The sequence below is a fragment of the Pristis pectinata genome, chromosome 9, assembly GCF_009764475.1.
Source record: "Pristis pectinata isolate sPriPec2 chromosome 9, sPriPec2.1.pri, whole genome shotgun sequence".
In the NCBI taxonomy this organism is placed as follows: Eukaryota; Metazoa; Chordata; class Chondrichthyes; order Rhinopristiformes; family Pristidae; genus Pristis; species Pristis pectinata.
The window spans coordinates 1,311,704-1,336,016 of record NC_067413.1 but is presented as its reverse complement, the minus strand read 5'-3'; the positions used below and the strand labels follow the sequence as shown (position 1 = coordinate 1,336,016).

At 50.7% G+C, this 24,313-nt stretch overlaps 1 protein-coding gene across 9 annotated transcripts in view; it reads left to right on the top strand.

Moving 5' to 3' along the window:
• LOC127574678 (anion exchange protein 2-like) overlaps positions 1-24,313 on the top strand; it is a 202,320-nt gene that overhangs the window by 139,331 nt on the left and 38,676 nt on the right. For all 9 annotated transcript variants that reach the window (XM_052023922.1, XM_052023920.1, XM_052023923.1 and 6 more), the window contains 3 exons: positions 516-721; positions 17,593-17,729; positions 19,651-19,831. In XM_052023922.1, the coding sequence (XP_051879882.1) occupies positions 516-721; positions 17,593-17,729; positions 19,651-19,831 (524 nt within the window). The remainder of the gene's footprint in view (positions 1-515; positions 722-17,592; positions 17,730-19,650; positions 19,832-24,313) is intronic.

Below are 24,313 nucleotides of genomic sequence, written 5' to 3'. Positions count from 1 at the left end.
TTTGCTCACGTTTAGTCCATATCCCTAAACCCCTCCTACCTACGTACTTGCCCAAATATATTTTAAATGTTATTGTATCGGCCTCAACCACTTACTCTGGCAGCTTGTTCCATATGTGCCCCACCCTCGATGTGAAGAAGTTGCCCCTCAGGTCCCTTTTAAATCTTTCCCCTCTCAATTTAAATCAGTGCCCTCTAGTTTTTGGTTCCCTTTCCCTGGTCTTCAGGGAAACACAAGCCTAATCTGTGCAATCTGTCCAGATAATTACAGGGAGGAGAATGGCAAGATTGTGAGCCAGTGACAATGAAGGAATAGCTGTCTATCTCAAGTCAGTGTGGTGTTTGACTTGGAGCTTGTGACATCCAGTGAGCTGCCTGCCCCTGTCCTGCCAGATGGTAGGCTTGGGGGATGCAGACAAAGTCTGTTTGTGGACCCTGAGGGTGATTTAGGTGGGGTGGGTGCCTGGGTGGGGAGTGACTGCATGTGAAGTTGCTCCCTCCGTTGCACGTTTCCAGGGCAGCCGCAGTCAGCGCCCCCAGTCTGCTGGAGGAGAGCCGGGTCCTACTGAAGACACCACTGGCCCATCGCAGCAGTTACGACCTGAAGGAGCGGCGGCGGATCGGGAGCCAGACCACCGTCAATGAGGCCAAGTTCCAAAAGATACCGACCGACGAGCTGGAGGCAGAGATGTTGGCTGTGGCCGATTTGGACTATATGAAAAGTGAGTGGTGGTGTTTACACACAGAAGGGCAGGCCAGGGAACTACAGGCTGGTGAGCCTAACATCGTTACTGGAGGAGATTCCAAGGGACAGGATCTACCTGAAACGCAAGGAGTGATAAGGGATAGTCAGCGTGGCTTTGTGCACGGGAAATCGTGCCTCACAAATCTGAGCTTTGTGAGGAGGTACTGAAGAAGGTTGATGAGGGCAGGGTGTTAGAGGTTGTCTACGTGGCCTTTAGCAAGGCCTTTGATAAGGTCCTACGAGGTAGGCTGGTCTGGCAGGTTAGATCACATGGAATCTAGTTAATTGCATACAAAACTTGTTCAGACAGAGGGTGCTGGGTAAATGGAACGAGCTGCCGGAGGAGGAGGTACAGGTGGGAACAATTACAATGTTTAAAAGACAATTTAGACATGTGCAGGGATGGAAAAGGGTTAGAGGAGAAACAAAGGACTGCAGATGCTGGAGGAACTCAGCAGGCCAGGCAGCATCCGTGGAGAAAAGCAGGTGGTCAACGTTTCGGGTCAGGACCCTTCTTCAGGACTGAAGATAGGAAAAGGGGAAGCCCAGTATATAGGAGGGAAAAGCAGAGCAGTGATAGGTGGACAGAAGAGGGGAGGCGGGGTGGGCACAGGGTGGTGATAGGTAGATGCAGGTAAGAGACAGTGATGGACAGGTGCGGGGGAGGAGGGGAGAGCAGATCCACCGGGGGAGGGGTCACAGGGAAGGAGGCAGGCAGCATGGGGGGAGAGGAGGAGAAGGAAAGGAGAGAGGGAAAAAATGGTGAGGAGAGAAAAGAGAGATGGGCTAGGAAAGGGAAGAAAAGAAGAGGCAAGGTGGGGGGCTGCGTGTTGGTGGGAGAATTCGATATTCATCCCTTTAGGCTGTAAGGTCCCAAGATGGAAAATGTTCTAATGGGCCAAATGCAGGCAAATGGGACTGGCTTGGTGGGCATGGATGAGCTGGGCTGAAGGGCCTGTTTCCATGCTGTATGACTTGGAGCTCTCCAGGTGACCAACTCTATGAACAAGAGACTGCTGCAGGCGGGTCTGACTGGAACAGGACACAGTGCTGAGGCTGGCAGTCAATGGTGACCTCACCAAACCTGACTCCTTCTGCTTTGATCAGTGTGACCCAGTATATCGCTCAGGCTCAGAGTGTATGTAGTTGAAGATTTCACAGGCACTCCAGCAGTGGCAGAGCCGTCAGATTCTCAACTGCTGGAGCATTGTGGACCAATTTATAAAGATTCAGTCACTTCTAATGTATTGATTATATTAGTTCTGACAGATCTTGGTGTCCGCTGTATTACACCACAAGATCCTGACCCCAAAACTGTTCCAAGACCTCTTTGCCGTTGGCATCAGAGCATTGATTGGAGACTCAGATCATTTCTGCATTCTGGGCTGGATTTTCTGGGAAAAGATAGACTCGCCTATTCAAGTGAAGCAAGTATCAGTGGGGATCATTGAGGAAACAGCAATCACATCACGGTGTAGAAAATCTATGAGAAAAGATTTAGCCCACTCCGTGGTAAAAATAGTCATTTGGAGAAAGGCCGCTTCCAATTAAATGAGAAGGGACCTGGCTGAGGTAAACTGGAACCAAAGCTTGGCAGGCAAAGCTTTAACTGAAGACCAGTGAAACTGAAAATAATAAAAACAAATTTGGTCACTTGAGGCACTTTCTCAAAACACAGCAATGTTTTGATTTTCCAGTTATCATTATTGTTGTATTGATTCTTCCATGACTTTCTCTTTAGAGCAGAGACGTTTCAGCTACAGTCGAGCTGTACTCCCACAAGAGACTGGGGAGGGAAGTTAAGAACGCTTCAGATGGCCAAAAAGATAGTAAATCAGAGCAGAAAAAAGAGCTTATGACAGGTTGTTAACACAAGGGAGACGCAGGCTGGTTACAAACCTGAGAAAGGAAATAAAGGACGGAGAGGCTGAGAAAAGACCGGCAGCAAACAGAAAATATTCTCGAGGAATGTGATGAGGAACAGAGTTATACAAGAGCAAAATAGGAATAAGAATAGGTCATTCAGCCCCTCAAACCTGTCCCACTATTCACTGTGGTCATGGGTGATCTGCCCCGGGCCTCAGCTCTTCTGTTGCTAGTTCACCTTCGCCCCCAATCCCTGATTTTTTGAAAATGTACCTTTAAGTATCCCCAATGATCCAGAGAGAAGGTTAGACAATCCCAGAGATGCACCACCCTCTGTGAAAAGGTTGCTGAGCAGAGACCAGGAAGGAGATCTGTTCAGGGAGGCTGCTGGCATGGTTCTTCACAGCAGTCTTCACCGAGGAAGAGGATGCTGCTGGAATCTCAGCAAGAAAGGTTTAGTGGAGATTTTGGATGGGCTAAAAGTTGATAAAGAGGGGATGTGAGGAATGTAGGTGGACTGACAGTGGATAAACCAACTGGCCCAGATGGAATGCTCCTTGGTTGCTGAGAGAAGCAAGGTAGGGTATTGCTGTAATCTCCCCAACATCTGTAGATTCTGAGGGGCTGCCCGTGGATGGAAAACTACAAATGTTATCTGTTCTAAAAGAGTGTGTCAGGATAAGCCCAGCAATTGCAGACCAATACGTTTAACTGTAGAGACACCAGAGACTTCAGGTGCTTGAATCTGGAGCAACAAACAATCTGCTGAAGGAACAGCCTGATGCAGGGTGTCCATTTCAAAATGTCGAAACGTCGACAATCCTTTCCCCTCCCACAGATGCTGCTCGACCCGCTGAGTTCCTCCAGCATCAATCACACCAAAGCGCGCCAAAACACTCTACCCACAAGCCCCCGCCACCGCACAGGCCCTGACCACGTCAGAACGTTCCCGGAAGGTCTGCTCCCGGGAGATAGTTCAAGACGCACTTCCGCGGCGCCCGATGGCGGTTCAAGTTCTGCGTGTGCGGGCCACCACACCACCCCCCCCCCCCCACCCCAGAAACATCCATTGGGGAAGTTGGGGAGGGGCTTGCTGAGGTGGCCGGCCATGCCGACGGGGTGTAGGTACCCTCACTGGCTGCTCAATGTGCAGGTGCACTGGTTTGAGGCAGTCCACTGTAAAAGTCTCTTCCCAGCCACCCACCTCCACGACACACGTAGATCCATTGTGCCGGATCACTTTGAAGGGTCTTTCGTACGGTCGCTGTAGAGGTGACTTGCGCAGGCCCCTGCGAATAAAAACATACAGTCCCAGAGGTCTTTAGGGGTGAAGGCCGGCGTGGCACCATGCCTGGAGGTTGGGACCAGTGCCAGGGTCCCTACCTTGTCCTGCAGCCTCGTCAGCACCTCTGCCAGAGTTTCTTCCGGACTGCGGGACCCCGGTACGAACTCGCCCGGGACCGTCAGGGAGCGCCGTAGACCAACTCCGCCGAGGTGGTGCCCAGGTCTTCCTTGGGGGCTGTGCGGATGCCCAGTAAAACCCAGGGAAGCTCGTCTGTCCAGTTGGGGCCCTTGAGGCACGCCATCAAGGCCGACTTGAGATGCCGGTGGAACCGCTCGACCAAACCGTTGGACTGGGGATGGTACGTTGTGGTGTGATGCAGCTGGGTGCCCAGGAGCTGCGCCAGTGCTGTCCACAAACCAGATGTGAATTGCGCTCCCCTGTCGGAGGTGATGTCCATAGGGATGCCAAACCTGGTGACCCAGTTCGCAATGAGTGTCCTGGTGCAGGACTCAGTGAACGTGTCTGCCAGCGGTACGGCTTCCAGCCATCTGGTGAACCTGTCCACCATGGTAAAGATATACCTGGCGCCCCGGGAGACTGGCAGGGGGCCAACGATGTCCATGTGGATGTGTTGGAACCTCCTGTGTGTAGGCTGGAACTGCTGGAGGGGAGCCTTCACGTGCCGCTGGACTGTGGCGGTCTGGCAGTGTACGCAGGTCCTGGCCCAGTGTCCGACCGGCTTGCGCAAGCCATGCCAAACAAATCTCTCCGTTACGAGCTTGATGGACGCTCGGATGGGCCAGGTCGTGCAGCGAGTCGAACACCCGGTGCCTCCATGATGCTGGTACCACGGGCCGGGGTCTGCCGGTAGACACATCACACAGGAGTTGAATCGCTGCCAGGCCGATGGGGACGTCCTCCAACTGGAGTCCCGAAACGGCGGTGCGGTAAGCTGGGATCTCAGTGTTCGACTGTTGTACTTCCGCCAGTGTTGCGTAGTCGATGCCTGAGGACGATATGCCTGCTGAGTGGAGGCAGGGGTGAGACAGTGTGTCGGCGACAACGTTGTTCTTCCCCGCGATGTGGCAGACGTCCGTGGTGAACTCTGAAATAAAGGACAGGTGTCTCTGCTGCCGAGCTGACCATGGATCTGATATCTTGGCCAGTGCGAAGGTGAGGGGTTTGTGGTCCGTATAGACAGCGAACTCCCTTCTCTTGAGGAAATGCTGGACAGCCAGGTAGAGCGCTAGCAACTCTCTGTCGAAAGCGCTGTACTTCACCTCTGGTGGCCATAGGTGCCGGCTGAAGAAAGCGAGTGGTCGCCACTGGCCCTTGACGAGCTGCTCCAGGACTCTGCCAACAGCCATGTCAGAAGTGTTGATGGTGAGTGCTGTGGGTACATTGACTCTCGGGTGTACTAGGAGGGTTGCCTTTGCCAGTGCCTCCTTGGCTTGCTCGAATGCCTCCGTGGACCGCGTCCCATGCCACCTCTTTAGCCTTGCCGGCCATCAGGCTGAACAAGGGTCTCATGATGCGTGCTGCCGCCGGCATGAACCAATGATAAAAGTTGACCGCCCCTACGGACTCCTGCAGGCCTTTGACCGTGCGGGGCTTGGGGAACTGGCGGATGGCCTGGACCTTGTCCAGTAGGGGGACTGCGCCATGTCGGTTAACCCTGTGGCCCAACAAGTTGATCTCCATCAGCCCGAACTGGCACTTTGCCGGGTTGATTGCCAGTCCATGGTTGCTTAGGCGTTGGCAGAGCTGGCACAAATGTGCCACATGTTCTTGGCGTGAACTGCTGGCCACCAGGATATCGTCCAAGTAAATGAAAATGAAATCCAGGCCATGTCCCACGGAGTCCATGAGCCTTTGGAAAGCTTGGGCTGCATTCTTGAGACCGAAAGGCATCCTCAGGAATTCGAACAAGCTGAACGGGGTGATTGAGGGCTGTTTTGGGCATGTCATCGGGGTGCACTGGGATCTGATGGTATCCCTGGACCAGGTCGATCTTCGAGAAGATGGTCGCTTCGTGAAGGTTCGCCGTGAAATCCTGGATGTGGGGCACCGGGTATCTGTCGGCGGTTGTGGCGTCGTTGAGCCTTCTGTAGTCTCCGCAGGGCCTCCATCCTCCTGTGGACTTGGGCACCATGTGCAGCAGGGATGCCCACGGGCTGTCTGAGTGGCAGACGATTCCCGTCTCCTCCATCTTACGGAACTCCTCCTTGGCGAGGTGGAGCTTGTCGGGTGGGATCCTGCGAGCTCAGGCGTGCAGCGGCGGTCCTTGTGTGGGAATGTGGTGCTGCACACCATGCTTGGGGTTAGCCATGGAGAACTGTGGGGTGACTATGGAGGGGAATTCAGCCAACACCCTGGCGAATTTGTTACCCGAGAGGGTCACGGAATCCAGGTGGAAGACCGGTAGCTTGGCTTTTCCGAGTTGGAAAGTCTGGACTGTCTCGGCGTGGACCAAACGTTGGCCTTTCAGGTCAGCCAGGAGGCAGTTGGCCCATAGGAAATCTGCCCCTAGTAATGGCTGCGACACAGCTGCCAACATGAAAGTCCAAGTGAAACGGCTGGACCGGAAACGCAGTGGGATAGTTCGCGAGCCGTATGTTCGAATGCTGGTGCCGTTTGCGGCGGTGAGCTAGGGGCTGGGACCGCGTTACAAGTGTCCATGTTCGAGGGGGGAAGTACGCTGACTTCAGCCCTGGTGTCTACCAGGAAGCGCTGCCCGGAGTGTTGGTCCCAGAGGTAGAGGAGGCTGTCTTGGTGGCCAGCCATCGTAGCCATTAGCGACGGCTGGCCCTGGCGTTTTCTGGGAAGGCACATGGTGGACGGCAGCGGCGCACGCCTGAACCCCATCTTTGGTGAAAGAAACACCATTGTTCCGAAGCTTCATCCTTCTCCACCGTGGGTCTTGACTGCTTCGATAGCGGGGCTTGGGCTTTGGGCCACGCGGTCGTATCTAGGCCAATGGAGGCTGCTCCACATTGCTTGCTCTGCCAAAGGACGTCTGCTTTGGCGGCAACCCCCCTTGGGTCACTGAAATCCTCACTCGCGAGGAAGAGGCGAATGTCCTCTGGCAGTTGCTCAAGGAACAACTGCTCAAACAGAAGGCATGGTTTATGGCCATCCATGAGCTCCAGCATATCATTCATGAGCTCAGATGGTGTGCGGTCGCCCAGACTGTCCATGTGTAGGAGCCGTGCAGCTCGCTCGCAGCGGGAGAGTCCGAAAGTACGGATCAGGAGTGCCTTAATCCTAGGCTACCTGTCCTCCATTGATGGCTGGCATAGGAAGTCGATGATCCAGCCTGCCGTGTCCTGGTCTAGCACGCTGACCACGTAGTAGTACCTCGTGGCATCGGATGTGATGTCTCTGATGGCGAACTGGGCCTCAGCCTGGTCGAACCAAACGTGGGGCTGAGTGGCCCAGGAAGTCGGGAGCTTCAGTGCAACCGCGCTGTGTGAGTCGCTCGAACTCATGGCTGGGCGCTGAGTCGTCAGTTCCAGATGCCATCTGGAACGTCGGGGTCACCAATATGTAGCTGATCGCGGTGCACTACGGAAGAAACGACGCAGAGGCAGAGAGAGCTGATCTCCAGAAACTTTACTTCAACCACACCAAAGCGCACCAAAAAACTCTAATCACAAGCCCCCGCCACTGCGCGGGCCCCAACCACGTCAGAATGTTCCCGGAAGGTCCACCCCCAGGAGATAGTTCAAGACACACTAGCGCGCATGCGCCGGCGGTGCCCAATGGTAGTTCAAGTTCCGCATGTGCGGGCCGCCACAGTTGCTCCATTTAACTTTAGTGGTGGGGAAAACTCTAGAAACAATTATCAGGGATAGAATTAACAGTCACTTGGACAATAGAGTCATGCAGCATGGACTGACCCTTCGGCCCAACATGTCCATGCTAACCATCGGGTACCTATCTACATCAAATCCCATTTGCCAGCACTCTGCCCATAGTCTTTTATGCCATGGTGTTTCAAATGCTCATCTAACCCTAACCCAGATGCAGGGTCTCCATTCAAAATGTCGACACACCTTTTGCCTCCACAGATGCTGCTCGACAAATAGCGCTCTATTTAAGTTCCGATTCTAGCATCTGCCATCTCTTTTTTCTTCAAACTTGTCAACAGAATTGGGTAATTCAAGGGAAAGCAAGTAGTAGTAAAAAATTATCAGAATCAGGTTTATTATCACTGACAGATGTCGTGAATTTTATTGTTTTGTGGCAGCAGTACGGTGCAAAGACATAGTGATTACTATAAGCTACAAAAATAAATAAATAGTGCAAAAGAGGAATAACGAGGTAGTGTTCGTGAACTGTTCAGAAATCTGATGGCGGAGGGGAAGAAGCTGTTCCTGAAGATGCAGATGCAGGAGATCTGAAATAAAAAGAATATGTTGGAAATGCTCAGCAGGTCAGGCAGCATCTTTGGCGAGAAAAACAGTCCAGGACTCTTCATCAGAACAGGGAAAGAGAGAGAACAATCTTTGGTTTCAGCTCTCAGCTCCTGCAGCAGTGCTGTACTCCAGTACTCTCAGGTCTGCAGGGTAGGACTTGAAGTAACCGCCTGTGTCAGAAGTGAATCTGACATCGGGTACCTCTCAACTTGGGCCGCTGGTGATGCTCGGGAGTTGCAGGTTGATTCCAGAGACACGGAGGGGAAGTTAAGGATTGTGATCCTGGTCCAGGAACCCAGGGTTGAGACTCCAAATCCCAGTCTCACAAGTTGCTTTGAACAGGTGAAGACCATTCATCCCGTTGAGTAATTCTGTATAAGGGGCGGTCATTTATAACAGGGGTGCCTAGAAATTTCTTTTAGCAGAGAGTGGTGAATTTCTGGAATTTTCTGCCGTTGGGGGTGGTGGAGACCAGATCACTAGATATATTTATGGTGGAGATGGATAAATATTTGAAAGGTCAAAGAGTTGGGTGTTATGGGGAACTGGTACAGAAGAGTTCAGACCTGCAGAGATCAGCCACGATCGTATTGAATGGTGGGACAGGCTTGAGGGCCTGAGTGGGTTCTTGCTGGTCCTACTTTCTTGTGTTCTTGCATATACTCATGGAGACTGCCGAGGTCCGTTGTGTTAGCAAGCATCTTGTCTCACCCATGAATGAAGCTCACAGTTCCTTGCTCTGCCCTAGCAGATGCTTTTATCATTTCAGAACACTTCAATCAAATCAGGCTTTATTATTCTGAACTCGAGAAACAAGATATCCATGTAATCTCCTGAGGCCAGTGAAATTGAAAATAATATAAATGAATCTAGTTACCTGAGGCACATTTTCATATCTCCAGCAATGTTTTGATTTTCTAGTTATTCATTATTGTTTTTTTGATTCCTCCATGACTTTCTCCTCCTCACCTCGGTCTTCACCCCCATTCTGCAACCCCCTATCTCTGTAACTCCTTTGTCTTTGTAGTCCCCAACAGCCTGGCGTATGTCCATGACCTCCTCCAGCCCCTACTCCCCTTCCTATCTCTGTAACCCCTTCCGTCCCTACACCCCTCCCTCTCTGTAACCCCCTCCAGCCTTACACCCCTCCATATCTCTGTAACCACCAGCCCTTACACCCCTCCCTCTGTAACCCCCTGCAGCCCCTACACCCCTCCCTTTGTAACCCCCTCCAGCCACTACACCCCTCCCACTCTGTAACCCCCCTCCAGCCCCTACACCCCTCCATATCTCTGTAACCCCCTCCAGCCCCTACGCCCCTCCCTATCTCTGTAACCCCCTCCTGCCTATGATCTTCCAAGTTCTCCAGACGCCTCCAGTTCTGATATTAATCACCCTGCCCTGGTTGGCCTTACGTGGCCTTTTGAATTCCCTCCCTAAATATCTCCACATCTGCAATTCGTCCTCTCTCTCGTTCTCTCTCTCTGACATTCCTTAAAACGCACTTTCCCATAAGCTTTTGCTCATCAGCGCTGATGTCTCCTTTAGCAGCTCAGAGTGATATTTTGCTGTACTTGTACACTGCAGTGAAGTGCCCTGCTAGCTCTTTAACCACAGGTTGCTTCACCAGTAAGTGTCTTTGACCAGAATGTGTGAGGAATGTTCTCAGGGAACCAACCAGGGCACAGCAGACATGGTCATTGCCCCTGACAGCCTCAGGTGTTTGAGCTGTACCTGGGTGCAGTGCTTGGCTTTATCTCTGGTTAATTGGTGGCCTGTTAGTGTGATGGTAATGTGTGAAGTCACAGGAAAGCACAAGAGCCCTGCCGCAGTGGACTCGTGTTGGACCCCGTTCCCGGTGTCCTGGAGGGTGTGAGGAGCCAGGAGAATCCAGGGAGCATCGGGAGTTTGAAACTGGAGGTGATCTTACACAGGGACACCAGATGTGGTGCAGTCCAGGTAAACCTGAAATATCAGTGAAATTAAAGGGCGTGGTGAAAGAAGGTACTGCAGAGACTGGAGATCTGAAACATCAACAGAGAGTCCCCATGGTAGGAGCATCAAAACAAGAGGGCTGGTGTTTAAGGTGAGAGGAAGGAGCTTTAAGTCGGATCTGAAGGGTAAGTTTTTTACACAGCTATTGGTTGATATCTGAAAGGTGCTGCCAGAGGAGATGGTGGAATCAGATGCAATAGCTATGTTTAAGAGGTATTTAGACAGGCATGGAAGGGTACGTTCTTAGTGGGGGCAACTAAGACTAGTGTAGATGGGCAAAAGAGTTAGCATTGTCATGATGGGCTGAAGGGCCTGTTATTGCGCTTTACACATCTGTGACTGTAAACTGCAGCTGTATACTGCAGGATTCACCTGTATTCAACAGCCGAGGATTCCCAGCATTTCCTGATCCCATGCTAGGATAGGGTGGGAAATTCTCGTTCACTTGGAGACCGATTACGTATGAGATAAGTGTCCAGAGAGATCAGTGTGGCAGCCTGATGCTGTGGAGGCTCTGATGGGGAGAGAGTGGGGCAGTGGGGTTCGTGTGGGGAGGGAGCGGGGCAGTGGGGTCAGTGTGGGGAGGGAGCGGGGCAGTGGGGTCAGTGTGGGGAGGGAGCGGGGCAGTGGGGTCAGTGTGTGGGGAGGGAGCGGGGCAGTGGGGTCAGTGTGTGGGGAGGGAGCGGGGCAGTGGGGTCAGTGTGGGGAGGGAGCGGGGCAGTGGGGTCAGTGTGTGGGGAGGGAGCGGGGCAGTGGGATCCGTGTGGGGAGGGAGCGGGGCAGTGGGGTCAGTGTGGGGAGGGAGCGGGGCAGTGGGGTCAGTGTGTGGGGAGGGAGCGAGGCAGTGGGGTCAGTGTGGGGAGGGAGCGGGGCAGTGGGGTCAGTGTGGGGAGGGAGCGGGGCAGTGGGGTCAGTGTGTGGGGAGGGAGCGGGGCAGTGGGGTCAGTGTGTGGGGAGGGAGCGGGGCAGTGGGGTCAGTGTGAGGAGGGAGCGGGTCAGTGTGTGGGGAGGGAGCGGGGCAGTGGGGTCAGTGTGGGGAGGGAGCGGGGCAGTGGGGTCAGTGTGTGGGGAGGGAGCAGGGCAGTGGGGTCAGTGTGTGGGGAGGGAGCGGGGCAGTGGGGTCAGTGTGGGGAGGGAGCGGGGCAGTGGGGTCAGTGTGGAGACTGATGCAGGGATACAGCACTGCTTATTTATTTGTCAGTTGTGCTGTCCACGTTGACTGCAGCATTTCCAACAAATGTCAGAACTTCAGAGCTGCTTCAAAATTGTAAGGTGTTCTCCCTCCCCTCTCCTCACCCTCTTCTCCTCTCCCCCTCCCCCTTCTCCCCTCCTTTCCCTTCTCTGTCCACTGCCCCCCCCCCAACCCAGCACCATTGACATAAAGTAAAACTTGTTTCAGGCCAACACCTTGTGGTGCAACTCATTGTTCCTGCCTCACTGGTGAACTGGAGAGCCCACACAGGCCCTGACCGTCTCCTCCCGGATCCACCCCCACCCCCACTGTCTCCTCCTGCACCTTCCCCAGCTGCCAGTCTCCTTCAGAGTTCTGATGAAAGCTCATCAACCTGAAACGTGCTCTCTCTCTCACTCTCTCCACCACCACCACCCCCGCGCGCACGCGCACACACACACACGCGCACACACACACACACACACACACACACACACACACACACACACACACACACACACACACACACACAGACTGATCTGCTGAGCATCCCCAGTATTCCCTGCTTGTATTCCAAATCCGTGTCAGCCCCTGGTTTGGGGGAAGCCTTTCCACACTGAAACACCAACTCTCTTGTTCTCTCTGTGGTTGAAGCCTAACCCTCAGATCCCAGTTCCCTCTGTGCTTCAGCTCACTGTCGGTGGAAGTCTGCAAGTGTTTCGCTCAGTCCATTCCTCCCTTGCACCTTCATTCCTTCTGCCTTTCCAACCAGTCCAACCTGTCTGATTCCCCTCCCCCACCCCCATTTAACCCTTCAATGCCTGCATTTCATACCTGCAAAATGTTGTCTCAGACAGGACCAGTTGTGCATTTGTTTGAGAGACTTGTAGGTTTGGAAATATTCAGGTGAAGTCTGCTGCTCAAGCACGCAGTGTTCCCCTTGGAGTGAAAGGAAATGGACATGCTGTGAATGTTCAGAAAGTGTTAAGTCTTCAAGTTTTTGTGTAATCTCGTTCATCTATTGACTGAACCCAGAGCCATCATGTTATTGCAACACACAAAGTGCTGGAGGAACTCAGTGGGTCAGGCAGCGTCTGTGGAGGGAAACGGGCATTTTGGGCTGAGACCCTTCATCTGAACCATTATTGACTTCATCCGTCATGTTATTGGACAGATTTGGACTAGACTGTGTTTTTCCGCTTTTCAGGGCCAAGTGCGCTTTGTGTTTGGTTTTCAGAACCAAACGCACTTTGCGCCTGTGTCTTGGAACCCAAACGCACTTTGCGCCTGTGTTTCGGGACGTGTTGCGTGGCTGTGTAGCTGCATTCTGTGTCAGTGGTTTAGTATCATTGGGTTATCCTGTCTGCCTTGGTCTGTGGAAGTCACGGTTAGTGTGCAGTGAGGGGTTCCTCCCTCTCCCCTCGTGCTCCTCTGAGGCTCGGTATCTCTGCAGATATTTTAATAAAGAGCGACATTCGAGGGGAGCTTGGAAAAGTGTGCAAGGGGGAAGGGAGTCGAAGGCTGCTCGTCAGTGTAGGTGAGGAATGTTTAAGGGAAGCATTGGCATGGTTTGAGTGAATAGGTCAAATGGCTTCTCTTTGTGCTGTGCATCCGATGTGACCCTGTCCTTTCTGATGGTTCCCACTCCTCGCTTGCTGTGTCTACACCTGCTGTTACCCAGTCCTTGCCCTGTGGTCCCAGATGGTACAGATCAGCCAGTCCCGAGTCTCTTCCTTCCCCTCCCCAACCCTGTGACAGAAGTCAATATTTCCCCTTTACACCCAGGGAAGTCGATGTACAATAGTGACGGCGCTCTCACTTTGGACCATTTACCACTCCATGGACACGAGTTCAGAGTGTCAGGCTGATGCTCCAGTGGGGCAAAGTTGGAAGTCACACGGAACAGAGGGGGGCTTATAAACTTGATGAAACATCGACTGTCTATTTCTGCACAGATGCTGCTGACCCACTGAGCTCCAATAGTTGGTCTTTTGGTGGCCAAGTCTGTCCCTAATCACTGACAGCATCTCCCTGGGCACAGCACACTCTGATTGGTGCCCGTTACTGTTCCTGAGGACTTTATATCTGCAGCACTTTCCAAGTAGACGTCTAATTGTAGGGGAATGACAATGTTTGAATGCATGGTACACCAGGTGTTCAATTATGTCTAGCAGTGCATGGTGCATTACTGTGTAATAGATGACCCAATGAACCACGGTACAGATGTACAGGAGTGACACACCCGTATATACTAAACAGTGGGTTTCCTGCCTGTCTAAGAGCCTCTTGAACACCCCTATCGTATCTGCCTCCTCCACCACCCGGCAGTGCATTCCAGGCACCCACCACTCTCTGTTTAAAAAAACTTGCCCCGCACATCTCCTTTGAACTTACCGCCTATCACCTCTGGTATTAGACATTTCAACCCTGGGAAAAAGATATTGGCAGTCTATCCTATCTATGCCTGTCATAATCTTATAAACCTCTATCAGGTCTCCCCTCAGTTTCCGCTGCTCCAGAGAAAACAACCCAAGTTTGCCCAACCTCTCCCTACAGCTCATACCCTCTAATCCAGGCAGCATCCTGGTGAACCTCCTCTGCACCCTCTCCAAAGCCTCCACATCCCTCCTATAATGGGGCGACCAGAACTGAATGCAATATTCCAGATGCAGCCTAACCAGAGTTTTATAAAGCTGCAGCATGACTTCCCGACTCTTGAAACTCAATATAGGAGTGTTATACCCAATAACAAAAATAGTCAGAGAGTTGTACAACACGAAGGCAGGCCCTCGGCCCACCACATTAGTGCGGACCTTTTTGCCCATCTAGACTAATCCGATTTGCGTGCACTAGGCCTGTATCCTATGCCTTCCCTATGCAAGTGCCTAGCCAAATATCTCCTATACGTAGTGATTGTATCTGATTCCACCACTTCCTCTGGCAGTGATATCTGTGTAGAAGAACTTTCCCCTCATATCTCCTTTACAACTCCTTCCTCTTACCTTAAACCGAAGCCCTAAGATAATAACAGAAAATGCTGGAAATGCTCAACGAGTCAGGCTGCATGAGACAACAGCTCCCCCAGTCTGGATGGATAGTCTTTGATCTGAAACGTCGCCTCTGTTTCTCTCTCCACAGATGCCGCCTGAGCTGCTGAGTGTTTCCAGCATTTTCTGTTTTTACTTTAGATTTCCAACATCTGCAGTTCTTTTAATTTAAACCTATGCCCTCTTGTTTTTGAACGCCCTACCATGGGAAAAAGATTCTGACTACTCTATCTGCTCCAGGGAAAGCACGCCCAGCCTGTCCGATCTCTCCCCATAACTAAACTCTGCGATCCAGGCAACGTCCTGGTGAATCTCTTCTGCACTGTCTCCAGCACAACCACATCCTTCCTACATTGTGGTGACCAGAACTCCACGCAGTGCTCCAACTGTGGTCTAACCAGTGTTCTGTAAAGTTCCAACATAATGTCTCAACTTTTTCTGTGCTATTCCCTGACCTATGAAGGCAAGTATGCTATACACCTTCACCACCCTATCCACCCATGTTGCCACTATCAGGGAACTATGGACTTGCACCCCAAGATCCCTCTGTTCATCAACATTGCTTGGTGCCCTGTCACTTACTGTACATGTCCTACCCCAATTTGACTTCCCAAAGTGTGTTATCTCGCACTTGTTGGGACTAAATAGTAGTGTAGTGGGCAGGCACAGTAGTGTAGCAGTTAGCGTAACGTTTTACGGCACCAGCGACCTGGGTTCAATTCCCACCGCTGTCTGTAAGGAGTTTGTACGTTCTCCCCGTGACTGCGTGGGTTTCCTCCGGGTGCTCCAGTTTCCTCCCACATTCCAAAGACGTACGGGTTAGGAAGTTGTGGGTGTGCTATGTTGGCACCGGAAGCGTGGCGACACTTGCAGGCTGCCCCCAGAATATTCCACGCAAAAAAGATGCATTTCACTGTGTGTTTCGATGTACATGTGACTAATAAAGAAATCTTATCTTATAAATTCCATCTGCCACTGCTCTGCCCAACTTTCCATCTGATCTACATTCTGCTGTGGCCTCAGCCAACCATCCTTGCTTTTCACATCACAACTGCAAGCTAAACACCTGATGAGGACTGGAAAATCCCAAATGTGACGCCCCTATTCTAGAAGGGAGGGAGGCAAAAGACAGGAAATTGTAGGCCTGTCAGCCTGACCTCAGTGGTTGGTAAGATTTTAGAGTCCATTATTAAGGATGAAATTTCAGAGTACTTGAAAGTACTTGATAAGATAAGGCAAAATCAACATGGTTTCCTTAAGGGGAGATCTTGCCTAACGTATCTGTTAGAATTCTTAGCAAGTTAGACAAAGGAGAGATGGTGGATGTTATTTACTTGGATTTTAAGAAGACCTTTGACAAGGTGCCATGCACGAGGCTGCTAAACAAGAACCCGTGGTGTTAGAGGCAAGGTCCTAGCATGGATAGAAGATTGGCTGACTGACAGAAGTCAGAGCATGGAGATAAAGGGGTCCTTTTCAGGATGGCTGCCAGTGACTAGTGGAGTTCTGCAGGGGTCAGTGTTGGGACCACAACTTTTCACTTTATACATTAACGATCTGGATGAAGGAACTGATGGCATTGTGGCCAAGTTTGCAGATGACACCAAGATAGGTGGAGGAACAGGTAGTGTCACAGAGGCAGGGAGTCTGCAGAAGGACTTGGACAGGTTGGGAGAGTGGGCAAAGAAGTGGCAGATAGAATACAGCGGAGGGAAGTGTGGGGTTATGCACTTTGGTAGAAGGAATAAAGGTGTAGGCTATTTTCTAAATGGGGAGAGAATTCAGAAATCAGAGGTGCAAAGGGACTCGGGAGTCCTAGTGCAGGATTCCCTGAAGGTTAACTTGCAGGTTGAGTCGGTAGTAGGGAAGGCAAATGCAATGTTAGCATTTATTTCAAGTGAACTAGAACGTAGATGGATGTACTGCTGAGGCTTTATAAGGCATTGGTCAGACAGCGTTTGGAATATTGTGAATAATTTTGGGCCCCATATGTAAGGAAGGGTGTGCTGGCCCTGGAGAGGGTCCAGAGGAACTTCACAAGAATGATCCCAGGAATTAAAGGCTTAATGTATGAGGAGCATTTGATGTTTCTGGGCCTGTAGTTGATGGAGTTCAGAAGGATGAGGGGGGGATCTTATTGAAACCTACTGGATACTGAAAGGTTTGGATAGAGTGGACATGGAGGGGATGTTTCCATCAGTAGGAGAGTCCAGGATCCAAGGGCACAGCCTCAGAATAAAGGGATGTCCCTTTAAAACGGAGATGAGGAGGAATTTCTTCAGCCAGAGGCTGGTGAATCTGTGGAATTTGTTGCCACAGAGGGCTGCAGATGCCAAGTCACTGGGTGTATTTAAGGCAGAGATTGATAGGTTCTTGATTGGTAAGGGGGTTATGGGTTATGGGGAGAAGGTGGGAAAATGGGGTTGAAAAAAAAATCAGCCACAATTGAATAGTGGAGCAGATTCGATGGGCCGAATTACCTAATTCTGCTCCTATATCTTATGGTTATAAGATATGTACAATGTTGTTAAACCTGGTGAAATACAGTGCAGTATACAGGTGTATTATTGCCAGCAAGCCACAGAGTGTTGTGTCTAGGGACACTGCCCAGTCACAACCATGTAGTGCATTGAGGATTTGTGCCCAGACAGGGTCTGTGACAGGGCTGAAACATGACTTCATGGAGCTCTATAAAATGAGGGAAGAATTAACTAGGGTGGAGGTTGAGCATTATTTACCAGCCAGAACTGGAGGCATTGATGTGATGAATCAGAAATTCAGGAAAAATGTCTTTACCCAGAATGTGGTAAAATTAGGAAACTGGGGGGAAGCTAGGTGACTGCAGGAACCAGAAGGATGCACGGAGAGACGTGGTGGTGGGAAAGGCTCTGCAGCATCATCTCTGGCATGGACTAGCTGGGCTGAATGGCCTGTTTGTGTGCTGTGCATTTAATATGTCACCAGCTCTGGGTTACTGCCAGATGTTTCAAGAGATCCTTTATTGACCGTGTTCTGATCCTGGAAGGACATTGGGAGTTTGGATGTGACTCTCTCTTCTCTCCACAGGTCACCGATTTGAGGATGTTCCGGGAGTGCGACGGCACTTGGTCAGGAGGAGCACAAAGGGGACAGTTGTACATGTGGGGAAGGATCAGTCTGAGCTCTATCCCAAGGCCAAGAAACCCGATCGGCAGCCGCATGAGGTGCAGTCCCGTCTTGGTTATCTTCTCTTGTTATCTAGCTCTCCTGAAGCTGTCACTCGTGGCTCCTCTCGCCCATGGCCAGCGCTCGTGTATAACTGCGATGGTCAGGGTCAGTGGCTTTCAGTCCTGGCTGAGGTGATTGCTGCCCCGCCCTGACAGACTCCACCCCGGTGATACTTCTGGTTCACAGTTGGTTGGGAACAGACAAAGGGTGGAGCACAGGCTGATCATCCCTCCCTTAACCAGGGAACTCGGCAAACTTTCAGCAGACGGCACATCAAACCTGGAGCTTTGCTGCTGCCTATTGGTGACCAGCCCATCCACTGACCTGGGAGCAGTTTCATTTAAAATGACAGCAGCTGAGGAAGTGACGATGTCACATTATCTTGTAAGTAAATTGTAGCAGAGTGAGCGTACACTGATCGGAGTCTGCGGTTATCAACGTTCCGGAGGACGGACTAACAGTGGCGGGGTCACTGATCAGCCAAGTGCCTGGTGAGCGACAAGGTGGGCTGTAGACAGCCTCAGTACTTGGCCTCTAAGTGCTGTCACCGTACACAGCAGCAGTAAGAGAGGTGATGGACCTGGTGAGAGGAGCAGTCTGTGCTGTGTGGTTGGACTGTATGCACACAGCTTTAGTACAGCTGAGAGTGGGGAATGGGCTGTGCTTTGGGCTTTGTGTTTGATTTGCTGGCTGTGTGGTACTGTGTTCCCACTTTGGGTGCTGAGGTTCTTGATTCATTCATTCGTGGGTTTGTGGACATCACAGGCAATTATTGTCCATCCCTAATTGCCCTTGATGGGGGTGATTCAGGATAAAACACTTTGCTCTGGGTCAGGGAGGGTGACAGTTCTCCTTCCCCAAAGGACACGAGTGGACCTGATGCGTTTTTACAACAATCCACTAGTTTTTGCCTCTGTGACATGAGTTGGCTTCTTATAATTACAGATTTGTTTAATTATTTGAATTTAAATATCCCAGTTGTCTTAATGAGATTCAAACTGGTGTGTGAGAGAATGGTCCGGAACACTGGCTGCTGTTCTGAAAACGCACCTGAAGTACGGTAGTGCAGTGGTTGTCCGATTCAGCACAACTTGGAGTATCATCTGATGGGGATGCCAGGTTGTATCTCCTGGGCATAGGACAGAAGCACTAGTTGTATATCTGGGTATCTGATGAGTTGTCTCCTTAGGTAGTAAGTGGATGTTGGTGTTGAATTGTATCTGTGAGTAGTTGATGGGGTGGGGTACTGTCAAGTTGAGTTAATTGTCACATGCGTGCGTATGGTGAGGTACAGGTACCGTGAGATACTTGCAGCAGATCACAGGCACGTCCATTCAGACATAAGTTGTACATAAATCATACAAAACAGCAGAGAAAATGACTGTCAAAACAAGACATTAGTGCAGAAAAAAACACAATCAGAGACAAGTCCCTGGTAGTGTAAGAGGTGGTCCGTGGTGTTCCGTTGCTGAGGCAGTGATCAGGGGTGTGCAGGTCGGTTCAAGAACCTGATGGTTGAAGGGAAGTAGCTGTTCCTGAACCTGGTGGTGTGGGACTGCAGGCTTCTGTACCTCCTGCCCGATGGTAGCTGCAAGAAGATGGCATGGCCCGGATGGTGGGGATCCTTGATGATAGATGCTGCCTTCTTGAGGCAGCGCCTCCTGTAGATGCTGTCAATGGTGGGGAGGGCTGTGCCCGTGATGGACAGGGGCTGTGTCCACTACCCTCTGCAGCCTCTTGTGTTCCTGTGCGTTGGAATTGCCGTACCAGGCCGTGATGGAACCGGTCAAGATACTTGATATTAATATAACATGGTCATAATTGAATTATGTCCGTGGAGAGTTGGTGGGGGTGTTTACTTGTGGGGGCTCCTGCCATAGCCACTGGGTGTAATGGCTGCCACTGTCATTTGTCCAGGTGTTCGTTGAACTGAACGAGTTAACGATGGATAAGAATCACGAGATGCAGTGGAAGGAGACGGCCAGGTGGATCAAGTTTGAGGAGGATGTGGAAGAGGAAACGGATCGCTGGGGAAAGCCACACGTGGCTTCACTCAGCTTTCGGAGTTTGCTGGAACTCAGGAAGACATTGGCACATGGTAACCATCAGAGTTTACTCGGTTAAACGGCTGATAATTACAGAAACTTCACAGGTTTTGAATGTCAACTCAGCACTGAGTATCACTTGTGCTCAGAATATTGAATGTCGTGAACTGTTTAGTTAGTCACAGAGTTGTACCGTACAGAAACAGGCCCTTTGGCCCACCACGTCCATGCCAACCACCGTGCCGACCTACACTCGTCCCACCTGCCTGCATTAGTTTCACCTCCCTCTGTGCCCGGCTCATTCCAGTACCTGTCCAGATGCCTCTTAAGTGTTGTCACTGTTCCTGCCTCCACCTCCTCCTCTGGCAGCTCGTTCCAGACACCACCAACTCTGTGTGGGAAAAATCTCCTTTAAGCCTCCTCCCTCTCACCTCAAACCTACGGCCGCTGGGTTTAGACACCCGTACCTTGAGAAACAGACACTGGCTACCTACCCTATCTATTCCTCTTATAATTGTACAAACCTCTATCAAGTCCCTTCTCAGCCTCCTTCGCTCCAGGGAAACCAGACACAGCCTATCCAATCTCTCCTGATAATCGAAACCCTACAATCCAGGCAACATCCTTGTGAATCTTTCTCTGCACTCTCTCTAGCTTAATTGTGTCCCTCCTGGAATGCGGTGACCAGAATTGTACACAATGCTCCAAATGTTGCCGAACTAGTGTTTTGCACAGCTGTAACGTGAGATCCCAGCTCCTACAGTCAATGCTTCGGCCAGTGCAGGCAATCATGCCGGAGGGAGGCTGTTCGCGTTAGTGGATGGTTCAAGGAGAAGGGCACAGATTTAAAGCTTTGGGCAGCAGTTATTCGGGGATGTGGGGAGAAATCTTTCACTAGGTGCTGATGAATTGGAACTCGCTGCCTGGGGGGGTGACAAGAAGCAAGTCTGTCCAGGCTTCCTAGGATTGGACAGGGACTGGTTGGAGAACAACTGGCAGGGCTTTGGGGGAATGAGACGGAAGGGATTGCTCTACCCGGAGCTGGCAGATACCCGATGGGCCAAATGGCCTTTTGTGCCACGACGATTCTGTGATTGTAGGAAGATTCCCTCAGAATCTCAGGATTTTTTACAGAATGAGTCAATTCAATGCTCTGCAGTGATCTCAGACACAAGTCTTTGGGCAAATACTGGTCTCCGTACAAGTTCCTCAACATTCTCTGCTGACGTGTAGCCACCTCGCAGAACGATCTCTTGTGGCTGAGACTGACGAGCGATGTGTGCATTTCCGGCGCTGACTGTAGGTTCCATCACCGGCATCATTGGCAGGGCCGGCATTTATTCCCCTTGAGAATGTGGTAGTGTTGCCATGTACTGCTGTCCTTGTTCTCCTCGGCAGCAGAGGTCATCAGTTGGGTAATTAACTGCAGTACCTTTTGTAGACGGTGCACACTGCAGCCTCTGTGTGCTGGTGCTGGAGGGAGTGAATGTTAGGGAGCTGCCGATCAAGTGGGCTGCTCTGTCCTGGATGGAGTGAAGTTACTTAAGAGCGAAGCAGAGTTGGTTATCAACCGGAGGCTGGGTAGAGAAGGGCTAGTGAGTGACAGTTTGAGGGAGCAGCTTTAGGATCTGTAAAGACACAGCCGAAACTGGAGGACAGCTTGGCGGTGAGGAGGAAGCAGAGGAGGTTTAAACAGGACGGGAGAATGTGCCTGGACTTGGAATACAGTGTGGAAAGATGTGGTCATTCACATCAGCAGTGTGGGGCGCTTTGTCAAAGGTGAAGGATCGAAAGGGGTTGGTTTTCAGAGGGACCTGGGTGTCCTTGTACACGAATCGTTGGAGATTAACCTGCAGGCACAGCAAGCAAATAGGAAGGCTAACAGTATAAAAACAGAAAATGCTGAGATACTCAGCAGGTCAGACAGCATACATGGAGAGTGATAAGCTTTCATCAGAATGACAGAATTTTGGCTTCTATTTTAAGAGAATTTGAGTGCAAGAACAGAGACTTCCTCTGAACAGAGGAACAGAGCTCTGGTGAGACCGTATCAGGAATCTTGTGTATGGCTCTGGTCTCCAGATCTAAGAAAGGAAGTGAAGGTTTACTAGTTCGGTTCCTGGCACGGTGGGTTTGTCGTATGAGGAGAGATTAAACAGACTGAGATTGTATTGTCTGGGTTTAGAAGAACAAGAGGGGATCTCATTGAAACGTACAAAATGTATATGGGCTCAACAGGGTAGATGCAGGGTTGTTGTTCCTCCTGGCTGGTCCAAATCCTGGGGTTGCAGAATCAAAATAAGGGGCCAGCTAGTCTGGACAGAGATGAGGAGAAATTTCTTTCCCAAAAGAAAAGTGATTCTTGGGGAATTCTTGACCCAAGAGAGCTGTGGAGGCAGAGTCACTGAGTGTCATTATCTAACTGGAGAACGGTTGCAGGTGAGCGAAGGACCTTGCTGTTCCTGTGCACATCACGAAACGTTAACAGATAGCTGCTGCAAGTGGTCGGGGAGACAGACAGCAGGTTGGTTTTATGGCAAGAGGCTTGGAGTGTAGAAGTAGGAAGGGATGGCTGCATTTGTACAGGGTACTGATGAAGCCACCCCTGGAGTACTCCACAAATTTTGGTCCCCTTATGTAAGGACAGATACACTAGTATTAGAGACGGGCCGGAGAGATTCACCAGGCTAATTCCTGGGATGAGAGGGTTGTTCCATTACAAGCGGCGAAAGAAATTAGGTCTGTATTCTTTGAAGTTTACAAGAATAAATAGTGCTCTAAATGCTCATAGATCCTATCTCTTAGAATCCTTTCTAACAGCTTACCCACCACAGACGTAAGACTCACTGGTCTGTAATTCCCTGGACTATCCCTACTACCTTTTTTGAATAAGGGGACAACATTTGCCACCCTACAATCCTCTGGTACCATCCACGTGGACAACAAGGACTCGAAGATCCTAGCCAACGGTTTAGCAATCTCCTCCCTTACCTCACGAAGCAGCCTGGGGAATATTCCGTCAGGCCCCGGGGACTTATCTGTCCTAATATTTTCTAACAACTCCAATACATCCTCTCTCTTGATATCTACATACTCTAGAACATTACCCTTACCAACACTGTCCTCAGCATCATCAAGACCCCTCTCCTTGGTGAATACTGAAGAGAAGTATTCATTGAGAACCTCACCCACTTCCACAGCTTCCAGGCACATCCTCCCACCTTTGTCTTTAATTGGATCTACCTTTACCCTAGCCATCCTTCTGCTCTTCACGTATGAGAAAAAAGCCTTGGGATTCTCCTTAACCCTACTCGCCAAAGCCTTTTCATGTCCCCTTCTCGCTCTCCTCAGCCCTTTCTTAAGTTCCTTCCTTGCTACTCTATATTCCTCACGAGCCCTGTCTGATCCTTGCTGCTTACACTTTATGTATGCTGCCCTCTTCTTCCTAACTAGTTGTTCCACCTCTCTCATCACCCACGGTTCCTTCACCCTGCCATTCCTTCTCTGCCTCACCAGGACAAATTTATCCCTAACATCCTGCAAAAGATCTCTGAACATCGACCACATCTCCACAGTACATTTCCCTTCAAAAATGTCATCCCAATTTACGCTCCCAAGTTCTCACCTTATAGCCCTATGATTCACCTTTCCCCAATTAAATATCTTCCCATCCTCTTTGCTTCTATCCCTGTCCATGACAATTCTAAAGGTTATGGAGCAATGGTCACTGTCCCACAAATGCTCACCCACCGATAGATCTGTCACCTGACCCGGTTCATTACCTAAAACTAGATCTAATATGGCATTCCCTCTAGTCGGCCTGTCAACATGCTGTGTCAGGAATCCGTCCTGGACACACTTAACAAACTGCGCCCCGTCTAAACCCTTGGCACTAAGTAGGTGCCAATCAATATTTGGATAGTTGAAGTCTCCCATTATAATAACCCTGTTATTTTCGCATCTTTCCAAAAACTGCCTCCCAATCTGCTCCTCAGTATCCCTACTGCTACCAGGGGGCCTATAGAATACTCCCAGGAGGGTAACTGCTCCTTTCTTGTTCCTAACTTCCACCCATATTGACTCTAGAGAGGATCCTTCTACATTATCCACCCTTTCTGCAGCTGTAACAGTGTCCCTGAACAGTATCGCCACCCCTCCTCCTCTTCTCCCCCCTCCCTATCCCTTTTAAAACACTGAAAACCAGGAAAATTCAATATCCATTCCTGCCCCGATGTCAGCCATGTCTCTGTAATAGCCACAATATCATAGTCCCATGTACTTATCCAAGCTCTCAGTTCATCTCCCTTATTCCTGATGCTTCTCGCATTCAAGTAAATGCACTTTAGCCCATCCACCTTACTACTTTTGTAGCCTGTACTCTGCTCCTCCTTCCTCAAAGCCTCTCTACCTGTCAGATCTGACTTTTCCACATCCCCTTCTTCCCCTGACCTACTCCTCCAGTTCCCATCCCCCTCGCAAACTAGTTTAAACCCTCCTGAACCACCCTAGCAGACCTGGCTGCAAGGATATTGGCC